Genomic DNA, 17,473 nt, shown 5'->3' on the forward strand with positions numbered 1-17,473 from the left:
GCTTACTCAAGAATGTTGGCAAAGCAACTATGTGGCTGCCACCCTGCCCCACCACACAGACCCCTCCCTCCCAATGATCATCATTTGCCCTCTTACTTGTGAAGTAAAATTGTAGCATGGATAATTGTGCAATGTAAAACGACGGGATTATCTGGCTTTGTGGTTCCTTTCAACTATTCGTGGCAGAGTGCTTCAGTTTTAGCCAACGTTTCTTGTCTCCCATCGTGGAGGCTCCCCTGAGCATTTTAGTAATTAAAGAACTCGTCAGAAACTGAAGAATATCAAATGAGCTCACGATCGGGCAGAATGAAAGGCCAAACACATTGACACCAATCAAAGCTGCCTTCTCCTTCCAATTCTTTGCAGCCCAATCTAAACTTCAGTCACTTAAATATGGTTGGTTGGCATGAGGTGCCACTCTGCGGCAAGAACTGTTGAAATTGACCATGAGCTGTGAGGAGGAGTTTTAACCAGGACGGGCTCTGTTTTGGGACGACGGAAATTAGCATAGCTGGAAATGACAGCAGGCCGGTTCGGAACCTGATGTGGGCCTCCCAATGGTTCAGTAGGTTCAAGGCAATGAGTAGCGAAGCTGTATATCCTAAACCCCCAGTCAGCACAGAGTTAGCTGAGCTCAACAGGGGCTGTTAGAAAGCGTTCTAATTAGCCTCAGAGCCTATGCGTCACGGAGGAGAACACGTGTAGAACCCTGGGCGCGATTCTCCGTAACGGCCGACGCCGGAGTGAAACCCGGAGTGTTTCACTCCGGCATCGGAGGCCCCCCCCCCCCCCCCCCCCCGGGGGGCTAGGAGCGGCGTTGCGAGAAACTCGGTCGCCGGGCCTTGACGCTTGCGTCAAAGCGGCGCGCTGAGAATGACGCGGTCGACGGCGCCTAAGTGACGTCAGCCGCGCAGGTTGCCGGCTCCAACCCGCGCATGCGCGGTTCCCGTCTTCCCCTCCGCTGCCCCGCAAGACGTGGCGGCTTGATCTTGCGCGGCAGCGGAGGGGAAAGAGTGCGTCTCTTAGAGACGCCGGCTCAACGATCGGTGAGCACCGATTACGGCCCAGCCCCCTCACGAGCACGCCCGTGGTGCTCGATCCCCTCTCCGCCTCCACACTTACCTGTCGCGAGATGTTCACGCGACCAGGTGTGGTTGTCGCCGGCGTGAACCCGACGGGGCCGTCAGGCCGCTTAGCCCATGCGGGCCGGAGAATCGCCGGGAAAAATGGCGAGCAGCGATTCTCCGAGCGGTGCGTCGCAAAACGCGGCATGCCATTTTGGGGGTGGGGGTGGGTGGGAGAATTGCGGGGGTGGGGGGGGGGGGTGCCAGAGCGGCCCTGCGTGCCCAAAGCTCTGAGTTTGATTCCCGCCCTGGGATTGATGACCAAGGAAGGCACATAATGCAGCAAAACAGCTGCAAATCCTTCAGCCATGTGATGGAAAGAATGTTGGAGCTTCCACCATTAAGATTCTTAACTCCAGATTATAATGTGCATGTAAAAATGCATCTCAGCAACCTGAACGCCCTGTGTGAACTGCAATACACCTCCACAACGTTGAGGCTTATTAAGGAAGAGGATGCTGAAAAAGTCTTGCTGGAAGGGGCGATGGTCAAGGTAATGGAAGGGTAGGTAAAGTGTATTGTGTAGATAACCAATAGATAACTCACCTGGTCCAGATGGCTTGCACCTCAGGTTTCTAAAGGTAGTGGGAGTGGAGATAACAGGCTTACCAGAATCCTCCAGTCTTCCTCAGATATGGGAAAAATGCCAGAGGATTGGAGATTCGAAAGTGTGCCACTCTTATTCAAGAAATTGTCCATGGACATTCCAAGCAACTATAGGCTGGTCAGTTTGACTGCATCAATTGAAGTTAAGTACATGTAGGTGCTTACTGGAACACTTATATGAGACACTTACTGACACACGATTCGAGTGGAGTCAGGAGATATATACCTGTAATTTTTCACTCTGTCAATAAATCTATTCCAAGTAAAGACCAGTTTATGTTTCTTCCTTCACCCCAACTGGCAGTGTTGGGTAAGAGTTTAGAAATATAATCAGCAAAATAAAAAAATCAATGGACACTTGGAGAAGTTTGAGTTCATTAAGGAGAAGCAGCACAGTTTGGAAAAGGCAGATCGTGCTTCCGAATTTAATTGAACTTTTTGATGAAGTAATAGTGAAAGTTGATGAAGTTAATGCAATGGATGGTGTTTATCTCGATTTTTCCCAAAGAGTTTGGCAAAGTATCAGGATTGGTTAATAAAACTGAGGCTAATGAAATTGGGGGGGGGGGGGGGGGGGGGGGGGGGGGTCAGTGTCAACTTGGATACTTGGCTTAAGAACAGGGCTTAAGAACAGAAAACATGACAAATGGTTGTTTTTGAGACTGGAACATATTCTACAATTGCTTAGGGCTTGATGCTGGCAGAAAGGCAAGTTACCATCCTGGAATCATATCTGCATCACAGAAACCTGATTCCATGACTAAGAAATCTTCATTCACTATTGCTTTTCTGACATTCTTCCTGTCTCATTGTACAGCTAAACACTCGCAATGCAATGGAATTGGCTCTGGCTCCTTATATAGAATCCCTACAGTGCAGAGGGAGGCCATTCAGCCCACTGGGTCTGCACCCACCCGCCTAGGCCCAACTGCCACCTTATCCCTGTAACACCAACTAACCTTTGGACACCAAGGGACAATTTTAGCTTGGCCAATCCGCCTAACCTGCACATCTTTGGAGCTTCCGGAGAAAACCCACGCAGACACGGGGAGAATGTGCAAACTCCAAACAGACAGCCACCCGAGGTCGGAATCGAATCCTGGTGTTGTGAGACAGCAGTGCTAACCACTGTGCCACCCCAGGGGGGGGCCTGCAGGCTGGGGCTGTAACCCCAAGAGGAACCATCACCCCCACCATTATCCAGAGCGGTTATAGAGCACAATGCGCCCATGAAATTCCTACCTGGCCCTCCTTGTCTGTTTGGCAATCAGTCATTCATTCCCTCTCTGCCTGCACACTCTTAAATAATGGGGTGGCTCACTACAGAAATATTCTGTCCACATAGCACCCAGCTTTGTGGATGCACCACAGTGATACCAGTTGTTGCTCAAGTTATGAAGGCCAGGCCTTGGGCTCCATTCGCAGATGACACATCCTGCATACGTGGTTGTCCAGAACACGAGACGTGTCCTGGCATTCCTACATGACACAGAACGTGCATTTGACTCAACCAAAGTACACTGCCATCTGTGTATTTATTAGATAGCACCAAATAAAATTAATGCTTGCCTCTGCTTCTTGACAAAATAAAACACTCACTAATCAACTTTTTCCCTCATGTGCAAGTCACTTTAGGTAATTTCTTTTAACCTCTTCCCTGATTCTCGTGCTCTCTTATCTCTGGGCTCCCTAATTGACGCCGCATTAAAAACACATTGCTCATTATTTTCCTTCTTTTCCCCTGTACAACAATTATAAACATTGATTTCCTTGGGTAATTCTTATGCAAATATCAATCCTCGATATTCAGAAAGGATGTTATTGTGATAGTACACTGCTTTATTCTCAGAAGAAAGAAATTCAATAGCATCCTGCTGCATACCATGGTTTAAAATTATAATTTAGGTTTACGTACTAAAGTTGGATCAAGTTCAATTCATTGCAGGAAACGTTTATTATGTTAAAGTACAAAATGGATTCGTAAATCTAACCTCACTGCAAAATGCAAAGCACTTAATTTAATTTAAAGACTTACCTTAAACAGAACTAGTCCAAATTATTATGTGCATGTCATGGAATAATGAAATCCAAACAATGCCTCGTTATTTTCAACTGCCTTTGCCCATTTCTCTGGTAATTTCTCCATTATTTCCTCTCAGGTTAACAGTTTGGCTGCAGTGGTTACTGAATTTGTTACATATATGAAGTTTGTAAGATTGTCATGTTTTAGGACTATCTCTTTAGTTTTGGGTAATATGGAGGAACAAAGGGAGGCATGTAATCTGCTCTGAGTTCTGTCCGACAACAAGGATCGGTGGCTTTGTTGCTGAAGGTTAAAGGAGTGCTCGGATTGTTTTCATGAGAGGAAAGTGCAAGATATTCACACCTGTAAACAATGACCAGGGGGAATGTGCTGGCGATAGATAGGTTGTTTGTCTCCATGTCCAACAGAAGTGTTGGACTTTTAGGTTTTATAACCAGTCATACTTTAAATTGTCTCTTTAATAACAAGATAGAATTTTGGGGGATTAACAGGATAGCTAAATTAGTATCTCTACCTGGATATAAGATCCATGTAATTCATATTGCCAAAGAGATGGGCTTTGATAAGGCAAACGTCCATAGGAAGCCTTTGTAGGATCAGGTTGCAGGTTTTCTTAAAAAGTACCACTGAACTTCACAGGCAAGGACAATCTGCAAGAATCTGAGAGATAGGAAGCAGAGAAATATAGACGCAGCTAGTCCTGCACTTTTAAGCAGTGCTGGCCCTGTTGGTCACCACGCAAAACACAGGTGGGAGCTCATGCACAGATTGAAGAAGCTGAGTTTCTGAGGATTTAAACAAGACTGGAAGATTCACCCAGCTTGGCTAAAAGGGAAGAATCTCCAATTTGTGCCTTATCGTGAAAGTCAATACTGGAATTAGGAGTTATCTGGGAAAAGGGAAAGAAAGGAAGAAACCTCCTAAGGATCGTTTTGGACTGCTTTGGGAGAATGGAGTGCCCACTGAAGGGACAAAGTAAAATATAACTGTGGAGGGAGATTTTCTGTCGACTTAAAAGTTAAATCGTGGAATCCTGTTTCTAATTCATAGTATAGGCTGCTCACCAAATTAGGGTTTGATCAATGTTGCTTTTAATTCATTTGCTACAGTAAAATACCTCTCACCAACAATGAATCCAGCCCAGGGTCTCACAGCAGTTTCAGACACAGATAAAGGACACCTTTTGTTTGTCCTTACCCAATATCGCAAATAGCTCAGTTCTGACGGGAGTTGTGAGCAATCTTCCTGCCTGTCGGAGATTTAGCAGTTTGATAAACGGGCACTGTGCAGAACGTCATCTGTGCCCCAACAATGACACTATCAAACTCTAGCCGAAGAGTCTGTTAGTTTACGCCAGCAATCCCAATCTCCAAACTCACAAAAACAAGGATTTAAAGGACTTTGTCACTCATAATTCACGGCAAAACAAACTTAAAACAACATTCCTCTTCACAACAAGCTGTTGGGAGAAGTTCAGCAAATTTAAATGTCAAATAAAAGGGTACATAACAAGCAGAGGGATTCATATATCAATTTAAAATGTGTGGGGAAAATCTAATCCCCTGCACTGCTAAAGCTCAGGTGCCCAAAGCAACATGAATTACTCCAGCCCCATGGCAAAAGTGACCTTAATTCCAACAAGACACCCCGCCAAGTAGTATTGCAATTACTGTTCATACTTTCCATCTCATAAGATTCAGTAGAAAGAAAGAGAATATTTACCTTGTGAAAGTTCCGGAAATAGGCTGCCTTTTCATCAGGGAATTTCTCTAACCTCCTTGGGCCTTTGCTGGAGGCTTTCTTGAATACCAACCAACACCTCCTGAAAATCTGTTAGAAATATTAAAACAATACAAATGAGCCTGCCATTAAGATAGTAGATTCAGAACATAATGATGATGACGGTAACATGGTCCAGTGTGTGATAGCAATACAACCAAACATTTATTATTGTTGCATCCAACATCACAAATATGGTTTAGGCAACAGCAAGTTTTTTTTTTTAAATTTCACACTGCAGTCAGCAAAACATTGGTTTAACCTCCATGTTCCCTGCACAACCCCCCACAATCTCCAAATGGACTCCTCCACACTCTCTCCATTCCCCACAACGTCGGCCCCTCCACCCCGACCGCTCCCCCCTGCCTCGCCATCACCCAGCCACAACCTCGCCATCACCCCTTCCTCTCATATTGTTAGCTACAGCCTTGTACCACAATTCCTCTTGCACGATAGCCAGCCAACCCCTTCAATGTGGCCGGCTGCTGGGAAGGAAACAAATTAGAAATTCAAAAGAGGTCCTTTCGATAAATTTAGCAGGATTCTCACATCCCCAACCCCTGCCACCTTATACTTTTGGGTGACCCAGCTGGCATAAACCCCAACTTGCTGTCTCCCCACCTCCTGGTAAATATCAGAGACCAAGGATGAGATTTTCCATGCAACCCGCCACGTGTCTCACAGTGGCAGAGCTAGTTCCGGTTGTCAATGGGGCTTCCCATTGAATGCACCCCTCACCATCGGGAAACCTGTGGCAGGGATGCACCCGTCGGTGGGACTGGAAGATCCTGCCGGTGTGAACCACCGGGGAATCCCAGACCAAGAGTCAGCAGGTCATTTGATCATTGGCGGGATTCTATTCCAATCTGGTCTCACACTATGGGTGAGATTTTCTGGTCATGCCCAATCCGAGACCGGAAAGTCCCACCCGAGGCCTTTAAATGAACCGCCAAAATTTCCATCCCACCCACGATGATTCCTGCGGCACTCAGGACCGGAGCACCTATCCCTAAATCCATGTACCAGCCATTTCCTGAAAGGTAAGTGACCAGGAGCAGAAACGCTGACAGTGGGCAGAATTCATCTAAATATTTCTTGGGTCAGTTTAGCGGGGTGTTTAACGCCGGCTTTTGGGCAAGATCCACTCAGGTATTCATTTACACCCAGAGCATGATTTAACTAAATGGGAACAGGGCACAATTTAATAAAATGGGAACAAAGTACCACAGCGAGCACGTTTAGCTGCATGTTACCCGGCGCTCACAGAGCCGAGAAGCACAACGCTATTAAACAGCCTCAGCGGGGAACACATAGCTGGGCCACCAACGCGACTCCCAAACTCCCTCCCCGCCGTCCGAGCTGAGGACATTTCATGATGGATTCGCCCCCCCCCCCCCCCCCCCCCCCCCCCCCCTTTGCAGATCTCTCCAACTCCCCATTCGGGACTCCCACTTTCAGGATCCCCACCCTTCACACACCCCCAACCTTTATCAGGCCCCTTCATTCCTGTCCTTCATCCTCCCCCACTCTTCACCCCCCCCCCCTTTCATGGGCATAGCCCCCCCCCCCTCCCTCAGGCCCCGACCCATGGCAGTGCCATCATGGGACCCAGGCACACTGGCACTGCCATGCTGATACCCTGTCAGTGCCCTGACAGTGCCACTCAGACACCCTGGCAGTGCCTACATGATCATGCCAAGGTGCCAGGCTGGCAGCACCAAGGCGCCTAGATGCCAGGGTGCCCGACCACCCAGGGGTAACCAAAGGCCTGGGAGACCCACCAGGTGTCATCCAGTTCATATTTGTGTGGACTAAATGGCACCCTGGCGAGGTGTTCCAGGTGCAGCTTCTCTCAATGGCCTCATCCTGACACCTTGTCGGGCACGACGAGATGATTAAATCGCGCCCAACATTTTTTCTCTTTGGCACTGGGGCCAATTTATGTCCCTTGCACCAGACGCCCAAACTAGCTAGCAACAATCCTGATGCAGAGCTCTCCAAGTTATAAGAACAATTCTCCATCTACACTTTGTAATGGAACGGTTAACAAAGTGAATATGCTAAGGTATGATCGAAGTGAGGGGTGGGGGGGGGGGGGGGGGGGGGGGAGATGGTAGGGTAGTGGTAATGTCACTGGACTAGTAATCCAGAGGCCAAGGCTAATACTCTGGGGACAGGGATTCAAATCCCACCACGGCAGCTGGTGGAATTTGAACTCAATTAATGGATCCGGAATATACAGCTGGTCTCAATAATGGGGACCATGATTGCCCTAAAGATCCATCTGATCCACCCTTACTCGGCCTGCCCTACAGGTGACTCAGGGCCCACCAGCAATGTGGTTGACTCTTAACTGTCCCTTGAAATGCTCAGCTCAAGAGCCATTAAGGATGGGTGACAAATGTTGTTAAGAATAATAGTTGGTGATTTTCTTTTTGATGTAAGTCACTATTATGCAATTAGTGCTTCGCTTCTCTGACAGTGGGTGCTTTCCACATTGGGTAGGGTGACACATCTGTCGGTCTTCTATTCCAGAATACATTATATATGAAGTGGTGGCCATCTCCTGAGGCAGTGTATCGTTTACTTATCAAACTAAAGGTCAAATGTAGCACTAAGAAGAATTGCTGAGCAGGTATATTAGCCAGAAGCAATTATCGAAATGCCAAGTTGTGCATTAAAGCTTTTGTCATAACACATTGAAGGTTTTGCGCAACCAGACTATATTTATCTTTCCTTGGTGTCCAGTAAACCTGTTTAATGGCCGTAATAATTGAATATTCATCAGCCGTAATGGACAAGCATTGGGACCCAGTGGAGAAGTGGTCAGATTACTGTGGGTTTTTACTTACACTGATTATACGAGTCAAAGGTAAACCTGCATTAGGAGAGATTGGTTGCTATTGACTTAATGCTGTCAGAGAGAAAAAGGTTAAGCATGACAGAATATGGAGCTGCCACCATTGTCAGTTTCAGTGAGAACAGAAGCGACAATAGCAAATTAAATTGTTCTTCAGCAGTTTATAATGTTACAATCCCAGTCGATGTTACCACCGGATGGGAAGGTCCAAGAGTAGAACCCTGGCTCAGGAGACTGAAATGTTTTCATTTTTTTAATAAAACATGGAGGAACAGAGGAACAGAAATGCCAATTAGTTTTTAAACAAAAAAAAGTTATGAAACGTTAAAGCGTGTTGGGGCTCATTAAATTTAGGGAAGAGCGAATATTTGATGGCGTCTTCTCCAGGTGCTGGGGCGGGTGCGGAGGGTTGCCATTTCAGGTAGCGACAACTCACTTTAGGTATTTGGGGGTGCAGGTGGCGCAGAACGGGGCATGACTTTGAGAGCTAAATTTCACGAGCTTGGTGGTGAGGGTGAAGGAGGACTTGGTGAGATGGGATAATTTCCTTGCGTAGTTGGCAGATCGGGTGCAGTCAGTATAAATGAAAATGTTACCACTGTTTTTGTTTCTGTTCCAGTGCCTGCCGGTCTTTTATCCACAGTCATTCTTTCGGGGGGGGGGGGGGGGGTCGACAGGCTGGCCTCGTCGTTTGTGTGGGGTGGGAAAGTAGCTAGGATAAAGAAGGCAGTGCCCCAAAGGGGGCAGCATTTGGGGAGCTTGGCCCTTCCGAACTTGCTGCACTATTACTGAGCAGCGAATATGGAGCAGGTGCAGGGCTGGAGTGAGGAGACGGAAGCTTTGCGGGTGCGGGTGGAGGTTGGTTCTTGTAAAGGGTCGGGGTAGCTGGCAATGGCGCCACTACCGTTCGCCCCCGGGACGTATTCGGGTAATCCTGTAGTGATAGCCTCGCTGAAGATTTGGGGGCATTTTCAACAGCACTTCAATTTGAGGAGTCGAGACTCTTGCTGGCGAGAGCGAATCATGGGTTTGAGCCAGGGAGGATGGATACGAGTTTCCAAGGATGGGAGGAGAAAGGGGTGAAAGAGATGAAGAACCTGTTTCTGGAGGGGGCGATTCACACGTTTGGAGAACCCGGGGGTGAAGTATGGGCTGCAGCGCCAGGAGGGCTTCAGGTACATTCAGGTGCGGAATTCTGCAAGAAAGGTTTTCCTGAGCTTCCCGGTGGCACCATCCTCCTCGTTGCTGGAGGAGGTGCTGTCGGTGGGGGAGCTTGGAGAGTGGGGTCATTTCAGCGATCTACAGCAGGATAATGGAGGAGGATAAGGTGTGCATGGAAAGAATTAAGGCCAAGTTGGAGGAAGAGTTGGGGGATGGGGTTAGAAGGATTACGGTGCGAAGTGCCGCCAAAGGTCAATGCCTTGACCTTGTGCGCGAGGCTGGGGTTGATTCAGTTAAAAGTGGTGTACAGGGTGCACTTAATGAAGGCAAGGATGAGCCGGCTGCTTAAGTGGGTGGAGGATAGTTGCGAGCGGTGTGGGAGGAGCCCAGCCAATCATCTCCATATGTTCTGGTACTGTCTGAAGTTGGAGAAATAATGGGGGTCATTTTTCAGCACCACGTCTAAGGTTCTGCATGTGGAATTGGAACCGGGTCCCCTGGAGGCCATGTTTGGGGTATCCGACCTGCCAGAGTTGCAGACGGGAGCAGCGGCAGAAGTTTTTGTCCTAGCTTCATTGATTGCTCGCAGGCGGGTTCTGTTAGGTGGAGGTCAGCTTCTCTCCCCAATGCTCCGGCGTGGCTGGGGGATCAAATGGAGTCCCTGTGTTCGGAGAAGGTGAAATATTGTTCTGAGAGAGGCGGATGAGGGATTCCACATTTTACATTTTGGGGACTTGGTTGTTGTCAATGGGTAGGGGTAAGGGGGTTGGATGTGGGGCTGGCATTGGGAGGGGTGTGGTGTATTGTTGTAAAAATGTTGAAAATGTGAATGAAAATATTTGTAAAAATGAAAAGTTTGAGTATAATACAATACTCCCATTTATCTTCACAAATGTACATAGATTTTAAGGATAGCACCCCATTTTGAAACCAAATGGCAAATGCCACTCAACCAATCTTCCATAGATCTTTCGTCAAATTCCAACCCAAGATGATCGTCATGATTGTAACCAAACTCCACTCTCAAAAAGACACGCTTTAAAACCTTCTTTCAAACAATGCTTTCCCTCAACTGTTTTCATCAAGGATCCACCTCCAGGTTTTCCAACTATCCTTTCAAACAATAATTTGTCTCCATTGATTTAACAAAGATCTGCTTCCAGTTTTCAAACTCTGCTTTCAGGATTCCATTGTCTTGAATGTTTTTACACACTCTCGGAGATCCAGCCACTTATTGCTTCACAATTGCTACAACTATCACTTCACAGTCTGTAGCATAATATCACAAACCTTAGGATCACCTCAGGTATTTTTGGCTTCTCACTTTGCCAACTTAACCAATTGCTTAATTTTTCAGCTGTCTTTAATTTCCATGAACAGTACCCTGTCCCTGTCCCATTTTCTGTCTGTTTCTTTGACTTCAAACTTACCTGGATTGTCTCTTTTCATTCTCTGGTTTCCATAACTAGCTGTTCTTTACATTCTGGTGTTCTTTTTGGGAAATCTAACTTTTTGCAGCTCCCTTGTCCTGCTTCTGGAGGAGCTGAGAGCTGTTCTCTCTCTACTTCCTCACTCCACCTGCTATAAATTCAGCTAAAACAAATCGCAAGGTCTGACTTTCCTGAAGTTGCCCCGGTTGCTAAGCAACATCTCATTCTTTCCCCAAGCTCACTTTTCCCGTCGTAAACTCTCTCTCAGCACGATAGAAATACAGTTTGAACTAAAACCAAAATCTCCATTCAGGCGAACACCTTTGTTTAACATGAATCTAACTAAAATTGTACCCTTTCCTATGCAAACACGACGTGAAACCCACTTAAATCTATACATTATTTCCAATACTTAACAATACAATTATAGATCACTTAAAACTACCTGTTTCCTGACACTAACTGCTATTCCTTTCATCAATGAAAGAATCATCCAGTGTGGCTTTAGCATCCCAGCCCTTTAAGGCATGGGATGCATCGACCACTATATTTGTTAGAAAAGAACCAGTCAGTCCATTTTGACATACAAGCCTTCTGTTGACAGCATTCCAATTCTACACCTCTCTGCTTCCCGTTCCCCCTTTATGATGCTCCTTAAAACTTTTTAAGGAGCCTTTCGACCAAACTTTTGACCATCTGCTTCATTCTCCCTTTATTTGGTCCAGTGTCAAATGTTGTTTGATATCAGGGCTGCAAAGCATATTGGGATATCTTATCACTTTACAGGAACTAGGTTAATAAAGTAAGTGTTATTTATTCAATCTGTTTGACCGACAACCTGCTTCATTAACTGTTTCGCGCATTATCGCCTTTGTTGCAATTCAGCACTAGGGCCACTCCCCTTAATATTACATCCACATCGCTTGCCTCAATCAGCTACCAAAATGTCAATGAAAGCCATCCAGAGTCAAGACGCTCAACTAATATCGTGTTTCAGGCTGAAGAGTAAAGGAGGGCACTGTAAATTATGTCATAAGCAAACAATGGTGGTTTACAGGGTAAAAGAAAATAGCCAACCATCATGAATAGCAAGGTGATGCTGCAAGATTCTCCACTGCAACACTCATATTCCTTGATGGCTCAACATCGCTCAGCCTGTCAATCGTACCAAGATAATCGAAAATGCACTCAAAAAAAAATAAGAAAACCCATTTCACTTCAGCGATTGAAACACTGGTTTACCATTTTGATATTCTTTTTAAAAATATAATAATTCCTATTGTCCATTTGACTGTCATCTGATGTTTGCTTGGCAGAGGCGACTGTGGGGGGGGGGGGGGGGGGGAGATTAAAAGAGTGCATTGTCTCCTACAAGGCATCAGAGACACTGCCCAATACAAAGTATCAGAGACATTGCCCACTACAAGGCATCAGAGACATATGAACAACTGCAGTTAGTGATCAGCAGACATTTTGAACCAAGGAGTCCAAGTTAGAGTAGTGACTGAAATGTTGAAAGTGAAATCAAGAGAGGGAAGATTGAACGATTGTGAAAAAAGAGTGATAGAAATACAAAGGCTGGGGCATTGTAGAAGCAGGGTGGGGAAATTTGCAGCGCGGCCAACTGACTTTGGGATCTTCTCCAGATTTTCCCGTCCTGCCCCGCGGTTATCCTTACCACTGTCGGGATCAGAAAATCCCAGCCGAGAAGACAATGGAAACAGTAAATTGTAATTTTCTAAATATTATCATGAAGATGTGACTTGCGCATGAGTGATAAATCTGCAATTTCATCGACTGACCAAACATATACTGAACTGTTTAAAGTCAAGGGAAGCCACTGTCTAAAGATGGCTGCCACAAGCTTTTTTTTTTATTCGTTCATGGGACATGGACGCGCCGACTGTGCCAGCATTTATTGCTCATCCCTAATTGCCCTTGAGGGGGCAGTTAAGAGTCAACCACATTGCTGTGGATCTGAAGTCACATGTAGGTCTGACCGGAGAAGGTCTGAGCCGATTTCCCTCCCTAAAGGACATTAGTGAACCAGATGGCTTTTTACTACAATCGACAATGGTTTCATGGTCATCATTAGTCTTTTAATCTGACATCTGGTATGTCCACATGACCAGCTTCTGGAAAGTTCCGATGTGGATTCAACTCAAACTTTGTCATTTAAAATTTGAAATGAGGCAGAACCATTTACTTAAAAATGCAGATAAAAGCAAAATACTGCCGGTGCTGGAATCTGAAACTCAAAATGTTAGCTCCCTTCTCTCTCCACCGATGTTGTCAGACCTGCTGAGATTGTCCAGTATTTTCTGCTTTTGTACTTTAAAGTGCACCTTCCAAAGTGAAGTTTAAAAAGCTGACAGGACACCCTCAGGGGAATGTGAAGAGAGGGCCAACCCCTTTAATTCAAAGATCCATCAAGGCTCGTCACTGACCAAGGAAGATACATCAACTTGCAAAGTGTTGATTGATATTGAAACAATGGCTACCACTGACAGACCCACCCAAAAGATCTGGGAAATGCACAATGGGTGAAGTATTGCAGGCCAGACTGCGGGCCGCTGCAGAGTGATTGCAAGTGGCACACGGAGAGTCAAGAAAGTTTTCAGCAGTGGAAACAGGCTGCAAAGCTGCACTCTCTCCCACTTTTAGAAAAAGTATGTGTCATCCCATGCAAGACGTCAACGAGCTGAAACGTACCAGCGACCTGAGATCTCATAATAATTGCAATATCTTCTACATGTGACTGTGTCCAATAAACAAGCTAACCTAAACTGGCTGCAACATTTAAAATCTACGCCTCAAGGAAAAATCAAAGGACCTTAACCCCGTATTCTTTTAATTTTTTTTATTGTACTCGAACTTCCCTTATTTCTGATACCTGCGTGCATGTTATGTTTTTATTATTTTTCTCAGGTTCAGTGGTTAATAGATTTTCTCTTTCTTTAGCTCAAGAAAACATTGTTTGATTGGCTCCTTATTGCTCACTGCAAAAATCGTGAAAATACATTCCGATTTGAAAAAGGCATATCTTTGTGAAAAATAAACTAAAACCATTGTTGCGATTAACTGCGAAGGCGGAATCGAGAGTAGCCAGTTTGTTCCTTCTCACCTAGTCATAACAGACTGAAGATAGTTTATTGCTCATGCCAAAGAGGACTGCTTGCAGAAATTAAGAATGAACACGCCATTGAAAGGGATACTCAGATTGAACTAGATCCACCCTGAACCTCTGTCGGGTATTTACTTTGTATTCATTATGCAAAGACAGGAAAGCCCCATCATGGTCGGGATTTTCCATCCCATGTTCATTGTGGGTGCAAAATCCCTGTGAGATCTCTGATACCAGAATCTTAGCGGCAAGTTCCACAGCACAATTGTCCCCGCTCTCCACACTGACATAAAGAGGTCCCTGCCCAGAAACCTCATTTGAAAATCATTTAAGGACTTCTCCGTCATATCGTGTCCCCCCACCCCCCGCACATTGGGGTCTCCTCCCTCGCCAAAGTGGAGTAATGACGGCGAGGTTTACATCAGGTTTGTGTAACTGGAAACCAGATGAAGGGAAGCTTCCGAGGGCGCACAGGCAAGTACAACCTTGGGGCAGAGAGGGACATGCCCATGCTGTACCCTGCCACTGCCCCTTCGCATGTGCCAGGAGTCAGGGAAACTCCTAAAAGGCAGTGCGGGGGGTTCGGAGTTTCCCTTATCCGTAGGGGGATGAGGGTTCCCCGTGGGTTATCCTGGTGTGTGAGGGGTGTGGAGGGGGCGGAGGTCTTTTTGGGGGGGGGGGGGGGGGGACTAGTTCTTTTTCTATATAGGATATTGGGGTTACTTTACATCAAATGCTAGCCTGACCAACAATTCCCATATTGCCGAGTTTGGATGGAAATAAAAGCACCGGCTGGGATTTTACACATTGGCACTTTCAAGAGATTCACCCGCCACTGGCACTCCAGGCATCCTGGGCCAACCTCCGAAATCCGGCAGCCTCCTAGCTCCATGCAGAAGCCCAGCGGGTAGAGACTGGGGAGAGCTGGAACAAGGGAACTGGAGTAGGCTGTTCAACCCCGTTCAATACGATCACGGCTGATCCGACACTTCAATGCCGTTTACACACACTATGCCTGGCTGAAGCCAAGGAATCAACTGTGGTTCAGGATGACCAATAACCACAGGACAGAAAAAAAAAAAGCAAATCATTCGTTTTACGTCACATGGTGGTCTAAAGGCTCAACCTTCAATTTCAAAATTACCCCCCTCCTTTGCCAGCAGATGGTAGGAACACAAAACACTCCTGGCACCCAGCATTGAGAAAGCACAATTTTTTCAAAGCATAGCATGTAACTATTTCAGTCGTTTACCTCTATTTACAATGTATTTTTCCATATATGCCCTTCTGGCAGATTGCCAGTACCAAGGTCCCTGGTTGGAATTCCCTGACCATTGGGATTCCCTTTTCCCGGTGGCCTGGGGTGGCTTCGACTGGAAATCCCATTGACAAGTGGCGGGATTAGCCAGTGAGCTGTGTGCTGCCGAGAAACACGTGTCTGGTGGAACAGAGAATCCCCCTCTTTGAGGGGGAGGGGGGGGGAATGGGAGATGTGCGTTTATGGAAGGGATCCTTCATCAAAACACAAATGACCCACGCCCAAAATGCAAACTCTTTGGGCTGCTTTCACCAGATGCTGCCCGACCCCCTTTCCCTTTCTAGCATTTTCTGAAACGGTTCCAGCCTTCCGAGCTGACAAGCAAAATCCAAATGCCACACAGATAATGAGACCTCAATTGAGATGCTGATCTACCCCAAATCAATTTGGTGGCCTGTTCAAGGACCTACCAAACTGTTACCACACCACCAACAGACTGTGACTGTCATAACCGATCAAAGAAAACCTTAAAAAGATGCTGCAAACACTCAAATCGATCAGGCAGCGATCGGTGGTGAAATTGGACAAGTTGACTTGGGGCTGATGTTTGACAAAGGATTCATGTGTCTCTTTCTTCCACAGATGCTCCATTTTTCTGTTTTTATTTCCTGTGCAATTTTGTGGATTTTATGCTTTACCTGGATACCGGTCCAGAGCCCGAGTTGTTGATGTGACACTCTTTTGTATTCATAGAATCTCTACAGTGCAGAAGGAAGCCATTTGGCCCATCATGTCTGCACCAACCCACCGAAAGAGCACTATACACAGGTCCACTGCCCCGCCCACCCCACTCTATCCGCAAAACCTAACCTGCTTAACCCTGGACACTAAGAGGCAATTTAGTGCGGCCAATCCACCTAATCTGCACATCTTTGGACTGTGGGAGGAAACGGGAGAACCCCGAGGAAACCCATTATCATGTGAGAGTGCCTTTAAGAATTGGATGTTTAAGAAATGTACCTTAGGAAATGAAGCTGATCATATTACTGAACTGATGTCACGGGGGGGGGGGGGGGGGGGGGGGGGGGGGAAGAGCTGAGCTCGCTTCTGCTTTTTGGGAGTTTTAGTTTCAGTTTGAAGAAAGCTTGGGTGTGGCTGTGAGCTGCATTGCTGGTGATATCTGCCATGAAGGACTATCTCTTAATCCTTTGGTGAAATCGGAATTGTAAAAAGGTCTCAGTATTGAATATAAATCTAATGCGCTTCTGTTTGAAGGATTTGTTAAGTCTTTTGGATGTGTAAAGGAACAGTTTGCAGGATTGGGTACTATTGTATTATTTTCGGGGTTATCTTTGAAGTAAGGGGTGTTAAGAGATCCAATGTTTATTTAAAAGGTTAATTTGAGTTCATGGAATAAACATTGTTTTGTTTCAAAAACCACGTGTCCATAATTGTAATACTACACCTGGAGAACAAGCCGCGTGCTTCAAAAGCAACAATCCATTAAAGGTGGGGGTTGGTTGAACTCCATGATACATTTTGGGGTTTTGAAAACACCTCTCCCATAACACCATGGAGATACAGGGGGGGTCACCATTAGTGTGACCTCTCTAACGTAGAGGTTTGTATGAGATTAGAGTTCAACACTTGAGGCCAATGCTTCCATTTGTTTTCCAAACATAATTTCAGTTTAAATAAATAATAAAAAAACATCTCTAAATCCATTAAAGCTTTGAAGTCAGAAGACATGAAGAAACGATAACTGGTTTCCTGCAGAGACTCAGCTAACATGAATAATTCTATTTTGTAGCAAAAATGAGACAGTTCACTGACAGTTACATTTCCGTAGCCTAGTGTAAAAATTCTAACAGTACCAAGACATTTCCAGTAAAATTGAAACAATGCCGCAAGATTTATATTTAAACCCAAGCTTAACTATGGATGTTTGAAATTTCTTTGTGCATATTACTTAAAGAAATCACCCTGTGACACAACGCGATTAAACTTTGATTGAGATTTCAGATCTTATTTTGGTTCCAATCAGTGACATACTCATGTATTGATGTGTTGACTTAATTGGTACAATT

General features: G+C 45.8%; 1 protein-coding gene across 1 annotated transcript in view; it reads right to left on the minus strand.

Annotated features, from left to right (window-relative positions):
- dok6 (docking protein 6) overlaps positions 1-17,473 on the minus strand; it is a 388,575-nt gene that overhangs the window by 179,354 nt on the left and 191,748 nt on the right. The window contains exon 2 of the mRNA XM_038810079.1: positions 5,497-5,604. Within this exon, the coding sequence (XP_038666007.1) occupies positions 5,497-5,604 (108 nt within the window). The remainder of the gene's footprint in view (positions 1-5,496; positions 5,605-17,473) is intronic.

This window comes from Scyliorhinus canicula, chromosome 10 (assembly GCF_902713615.1).
Source record: "Scyliorhinus canicula chromosome 10, sScyCan1.1, whole genome shotgun sequence".
NCBI classification, from domain to species: Eukaryota; Metazoa; Chordata; class Chondrichthyes; order Carcharhiniformes; family Scyliorhinidae; genus Scyliorhinus; species Scyliorhinus canicula.